The sequence below is a fragment of the Anneissia japonica genome, unplaced genomic scaffold (assembly GCF_011630105.1).
Source record: "Anneissia japonica isolate Jap-2015-1 unplaced genomic scaffold, ASM1163010v1 scaffold287874_len187830_cov192, whole genome shotgun sequence".
NCBI lineage: Eukaryota > Metazoa > Echinodermata > Crinoidea > Comatulida > Comatulidae > Anneissia > Anneissia japonica.
Window position 1 is genome coordinate 36979 of NW_022727533.1, and position 6947 is coordinate 43925.

The 6947-nt window shown below is 32.3% G+C and overlaps 1 protein-coding gene across 3 annotated transcripts in view; it reads left to right on the forward strand.

Moving 5' to 3' along the window:
• LOC117113770 (transmembrane protein 196-like) overlaps nt 1-6947 on the forward strand; it is a 13526-nt gene that overhangs the window by 1042 nt on the left and 5537 nt on the right. For all 3 annotated transcript variants that reach the window (XM_033257203.1, XM_033257205.1, XM_033257204.1), the window contains exons 2-3: nt 2052-2429; nt 3739-3795. In XM_033257203.1, coding sequence (XP_033113094.1) covers nt 2286-2429; nt 3739-3795 — 201 coding nt within the window. In that variant the 5' untranslated portion in view covers nt 2052-2285. The remainder of the gene's footprint in view (nt 1-2051; nt 2430-3738; nt 3796-6947) is intronic.

Consider the following 6947-nt stretch of genomic DNA (forward strand, 5'->3'; position numbering starts at 1 on the left):
TATGCCTATATATATGCCTATATATATTGTTTTGCCATCAGCGATTCTCTGAAAACAGCTGAAGTTTCGATGGTTATTGATTTTCTTTCTACATCGGTATTATAATCAAGACATTAAGTGCTTTCCTCAGGAAAATTTCTAATCATCTATATTCACGCGACTACAGGCGTCGTAATGGATAACGTAGTGTCGCGAACATTATGCTAAATATTCGCCGTTATGACTAATCACAATGTCGATGCTGTACTTAACATAATGGACGAAGAAAAATCAGATTATGCATTGATCGTGTAGATCAGATAATATATCGGTAAAGAATGAAATTTAGGCCTATATTCTAATTTTCCTTCATGTACTGATTTGGTCCTGACTGGATTGATTCCATTGGTGGCGCCAGGATTTGCCCGACTGGGGGTGGGGGACCGAGGTCCCCGACGGGGACGAATTGTGCTTTTTCTTCCCGACGGGGGCCCTGCCCCCCCCCCGCTGGCGCCACCCCTGATTGATTCTAGGCATTCAGGAAATACTATTATGATGTACATTATTCAACTACTACGTCAATTCATTCACAATAATTCATCATAGGCCGACTGTTAAATTAATATAAAGTAAAAGTTCATTTATTGTCTGAAAATATCTGGTGACCTGATGTTCATTATTATTGCACATATTTCTTGATGCAGAATTTTTTAACCGGGGTTGACGCGTCGAGGACCTAAAATCCAAAGGGGTGGAACGTCTAGTCAATAGAGGAAGGTTTTGGTATGTTTCCATATTTATTGAGGGGTCCATTGGGCATGCCCCTAGAAGTTTCGTAGTTCTAGCCATTTTATTCGCTTACCTAAAATGTATCTCACTTGGTTAGTTAGTTTTGGGTGTGTGGTGGCGAGCTCTCCTCTGCCACCTCCCCGGTCCGATCCACCATGAATCAAATAACATTTACCGTCAATGTAGTTAAAAACGAAGGAATCGTTTAATTGGGAAATTATTGAATTGTCAATGATGACTACGGTACTCGATACACTTAAGCCTAGAGGTTAATTAATTTTATAAAATTGAAATTGATTGGACATCATAACAATAAAGAGTAGGCCTAATAATCGTATGTTTGTACATGGTGATTCAATTTCGTAACTCAATAATGAATAATGAATTGTATATTCATTCAAGTTCGTCGGGGAGCGGGAATAATATTTCGATTGTCCTATAAATTATGTATACGTCTACATGCAATTTCTAATGTAGTGTCAATATAGAGATAATTTTCGAGCACTTGGACATAATGAGACATCACTATGCCTACCTTCGATCCTCAAAAATAGCTGAATGCCTATTTATGAAGTAATCCGTCTGCAATGACTGTTACAAATAGATTACCGTAATTACACTTTTGTGAATTTGCTGAGGTATTCAAAATAAAGAGAGGTTTCGCATAATAGACCTAAATTTTTTCGTTGAAGACCTACCGGTATGCTAGATACCATTACCATTTGTATGTTATTCACCAAGTCTCTATGCTTCAAGTTTCACAGTGCTACACAGCAAATCTGAAATTTATATACAATATAGCATAACAATAAGTACCGGTAACTAATCAGCATTCGGTATTTGAGTATTTTATTAATTCTTCGAGTTTTCTTCTCTTACATCTAAATTCATTCATTGCATAATTCTGTTTGTTTTGCAGGTATTATTTTTGATGAAATACGCACCAATTTAGGGGACATAAATATATTTATTTAAACACAAATAGACCTATATATAATATATATTAGGCCTATATAATGCAGCATAGAACTGTCAACATTTTACTATACATTTTAACGCATACTATGACCTTGTTTATTTTTTGGATTTAATTTCTGTAAAAATTACAAAAAAAAAAAAAAAAATGATCCTTCATAATGATCAAATGAATCTAAACGTTGAATTCTCAAAATATCTACCGGTATTTCCGGAGTTATTGTCTGTTTGATTTAATACCCAAATGGCCGGTTCAATTATTTCTCGATATGCAGTTGCTTAATAGCATACAATATTTTACTTCATAGAACGGCCAGCATAAATAATCAGATGGAATGAGATGTCGGATTAAGAACTGCGTTTTATTTCACATCAACTGACCGTAAAGCCTACGCATCGCTGTCATCTCAAACGTGACTCGTGCTGCAGGTGTAATTACAATGATGGCGAAGACACAGCTAGAGGGTTGGAAACAGTTAGTTTGTAAGCTGCAATCGGGATTTTAGGCATGTTATAGTACTATGAACTGAATTCTGATAGAGATGTGTTTATCAGCTATTTTAGGCATCTTTGCTTTCTTGCATTTAACTCTGGGCCTGTTGAGTTTTACCGTTGGATGCATTTCTTCCAGTCAAGCCATTGTATGGCTGGCGCATACTGTGTCACCGATCTGGAGTGGGGTTTGTGTAAGTATTTTTACGCATACAAATTCATTTTGCTAATATGTGACAATGATTTGTAACGGCTTCATAGTTAAACAGATTGAAATAACGTCAGATACACTCTATTACACAATATGTACAGCTGGAAATATATAACAGCATATAATATAAATCAAGATAGCCGTTAACACTGTTAAATTATAAATAATTTAGCGCTTTGTAACCGAAAGGAATTAAGCGCTATATAGAAGTACCAAGTAACAGTAACATGTAAATAAATCATCAAAGAAAGGTAAATACATTGTTCAATTAAAGGACATGATAATACATCGGGTAGCATAGCTCTTAACAAATGTTGTCCCATATAAAATTAAATAAATAAATGAATAGATAAATGAATAAATGGATGAATGGATGAATGAATGAATGAATGAATATAAAAATAAATAAATATAAATTAATTAATTAATTAATTAATTATTGTATAAGTAATTGTATAATAAATATCTCTGACGTTATTCGAACCTGCTAGATCTCGCTGTCAAGGCAAGCGTCATAACCACTAGTCCACAGAGGCTTTAAATTACGTCAGATACACTGAATTACACAGTAGGTACGGTTGGAAACCATTAATAGCATATAATATAAATCAGGATAATCGTTAAATTATAAATCATCAAAGGAAGGTAAATACAGTGTTCGATTAAAGGACATGAGAATACATCGTGTAGCATAGCTGTCAACGAATGTTGTCCCATAAATAAATAAAAATGTGTAATAAAATTTCTCTGACTTGATTCGATATATATATATACCATATATATATATATATGTTTGTATGTATATATATATATATATATGAATATATATATATATATATATATATATATATGTCTATATAGGCCTATATACATAGGCCTATATATAATAATAATAATAACAATAATAATAATAATAATAATAATAATGATAGTAATAATAATCACAATAATAATAATAAATGTGTTCACAAGTTCTTTTCCACGTGCTGTGTTGTTATGTTTAGCCTAATTGTAATATAGCCAAAAAGGTTTTGTGTTGCTAAAGCTTTACCGACCCAAAATTTTGATAATCTAATTGTTGATTTTTTCAAAAGTATACCTATATTGTATTTAAAGGAGCTCGAAATCAATGCATTAGTATTTAAAAAGCAAAACACTTGCAACCTTAACGGTGTATTTTAGCCTGTCGTTATATTTTACCAATCAAAATAAATTGGGTGAGTAATGGATGGTAATAAAATGAGCCCAGTATACGTAAGCTGTGTTAAATTGTTTTCCTTAATTTATTTCAGTTTATAGTTTGTGGTGTCCTCGGGTTTGTTAGTGTTCGGAAACAGACACCATACACAGTAAGTATTACTTTGTTAAAATGACCGAATGAAAGCATTGAAAGAATTAATGAATAAACGAACAAATGGGCGAATAAACGAATAGGATTTTTGGTTAATTATAGGATATCGAGGTATTAACTATAAAGCTCTTTCCAGACTATAAATTTTGTTTGACAAAAAACTGTTCCCATAGCCCAGGTGCTTAATTAATTTATTTGAAGAGCCAAATTATTTTTTCAAGATTTGATATCACTGGCCAAATAAAATCTCCGTGTTTTAAGTGACTTGCTATAATTTATGGACCTAAGGTCAAATTCTGATATGCTGTGGCCGAAGCCCCTGTTGGCAGCACAGACGTTTGAACTTCAGTTTTGTGGCAATTTCAAATTCTATTAGATTTGTTATTGCTACCGCACAATAGGACAAAACATTCATTACAATATTTGCACCATAAGATTGATGAAATATTTTGCTAAACGAAGAATTAATACGCTTTATTATTCACTATTTCTTGCTTATTGATCTTTTATTTCTTGCTTGTGCAAAATCATCGAAAAAAATTTAAAAAATAAATTTTAAAAATTGGTGGCGCCATTTTGTCCAATGGCAGGGGAGGAGCGATGTCTCAGAACATATGAAGTGGGTTTTGGGGGCTAAGCTTCCGGCTTCTAACAATCTTGAATTGAATTTTGAGTGCTTAAGGCCCGTAATCGATCTTACAGCCTCATATTCTATAAAAAGCTACATATGATTTTCCCCTAACTGTTGAGTTCTTCTTTGAGAAAGCTCTATTTGACGGGAATCTGCATCCGCAACTGGCACCATCACTTAAATTCAATTCTTGCAAAATTAGAGTTTGTTGGGAACTGATGGTTTTAAGTACTTAACATGTTTAGTGGTATAGTGCCGCAGGCAAAGCAGTCCTTGAATAGTTGCATAGACCTAATAATAAGCAGGCTTATACAGATTTGATATTTTTTTTTAAATAAAGCATATTTTCATATGCCAAAATATTTTGCAGGGTCACTGATGTTTAATGTTGTCGGTGACAGGTAATAAAACATGCCATGTCTTCCTTTCTACGTAGTGCAAGTATAACTGTGTGCGAAGTATCGTTTCCTGAATTGTTTTTCCCCTACTGAGTAAAACTAGATTTTTTTTTTTTATTATTATATTGACCTTGATTCTTACGCCTAACCAAATATTGTTACCTGCTCGGACGTCCATACAACAACAACTCCGTAGTAATAGTAATCCTGTAGAATTGTTTTCAAACCAAACAATGTTACAGGCATAATCGTGGCAAAAAACAGTAATATTTTGTTAACAGTCATACCATGGTCATAAAAAATAACTTAATAACTTAATAGTTTGGAAGATAATCGGTGTTTTCTGTGTAATTTCAATCATCCTATATCCACCAAATATCAGGGCTTTAAAGCCTAAAAACTATTAAGAATCAGAGATATATAGGCCTTAGTCATGGTGTGCCTATATTATATGGCCATGATGTGATGTTATCGTCACCAAATTTAGGCATGTCACATGTTTTTGTCAAATAATATTTGATAATCTGGACAGGGGCTTTAGAATATCCAAACCATGCTGCAATATCGTTTGCAAAGTTGGTTACTGGAGCGGTTGGCGCGAATGTAGGTAAGAATGGACCCGGAAAAATGGCCCAGGAAAAAATGGCCCCAGAAAAAATGGCAACGGTAAAAATGGCCCCAATAAAAAAATTCAGTAATAGAAATGATTTTATTTTAAATCTTCAAATACTGTAATAAGCAAGAATTGAATCAATAACAAATACAGTTACACAACAGATGCAGATAATGTACTGAGAGATTATCAGAAAACAACGCCATTGAACATTTTTTGATAGTTGAAATAAGTTTCAAAAACGTTATTCCACTAACAAAGTAGAGGAATGACATAATGTACATACAGTACTTCAACTACCAAAATATGCAACTCATAGATAACCAGAAAATTAACTTTTGCTAAGTACCAAATGAAATAACTTTACATGTTATAAACAGTGCAAATAAACAGTAGTTAAAGCATGTGGATCAATAGTGTGTTTGAATCACAAGTTCATGTATGGGAAAAGGGAGGCTTACTTTACTTCAACAAATGTTCTGCTTAGAGTTACTTCAAAGAAGTATTTGTTAATCAAATATTGTTTTTAAAGTAAACTGAATAATTAGGAATACATTTATTTAAGCAACATATTTAATTGCATACTTGGTTTCTACTCCCCGCCAAGTAAATTTAAGTGCCTAAAACTATACTAAATAATGTACACTGAGATACTATATTATATACATAGTTATGTAAATATGGCAATTATGCTAAGAATTAAAATTGCGTGTAATTGTGAGGGTAAAGTAATTATGGTAGGATCAAATGGTATTGCTAAATCCCAAAAACATCCTAAAACAACAAAACAATTCAATTGTGATTGACTCACTTGGTATATCAATAAGAAAATTAAATATTTATAAAAACCTATTTTTTGGTTAAAATGTTGATTTTTTTGTGAAAAAAATACTTGCAAATACACCACTATCCTCCAAAGACACTGCGAACCCCATCCAAACCCTTTAATTACGATTGTAGAACTCTGTTTTTATTTAAAAAAAAAAAAATAAAAAAAAAATAAAAAAAAATTTGATGTTCATATAAACTCATTGTTTGTGGGGTTTACCAATACCCAGATTGAATTTCTTGAAAATTGTGATTCCGCTTCCTTTAAATTGGCCACAAATAAATTATTTTAGTATAATAAATGCATGATTTATGTTGATTTATTGATTACGTTGTTGATATTTTTTAACATTTAAATGGAAAACAATAAAAAGTGTTATTCATTGCCTTTTTTATCTTTGAATATTTTATCATTGAATAAATGTAATTTCTTCAAAAAGTAAAATGTAAATAGCGATTTATTTGATGTTAGATTCCTTTTAAAAACTAAATTATTTCAGTTTAAAAAAATGCATATAATGATTTTTTTTAAATCAGTTTTAATACAGAATTTTATTATTGGGGCCATATTTACCTAACTGTTATTTGGGGCCCATTTTAACGGGGCCACTTTTTCCGAGGCCATTTTTTCCTGGGCCATTTTTTTGGGGCCATTCTTACCGTACACCGTTGGTGCAATG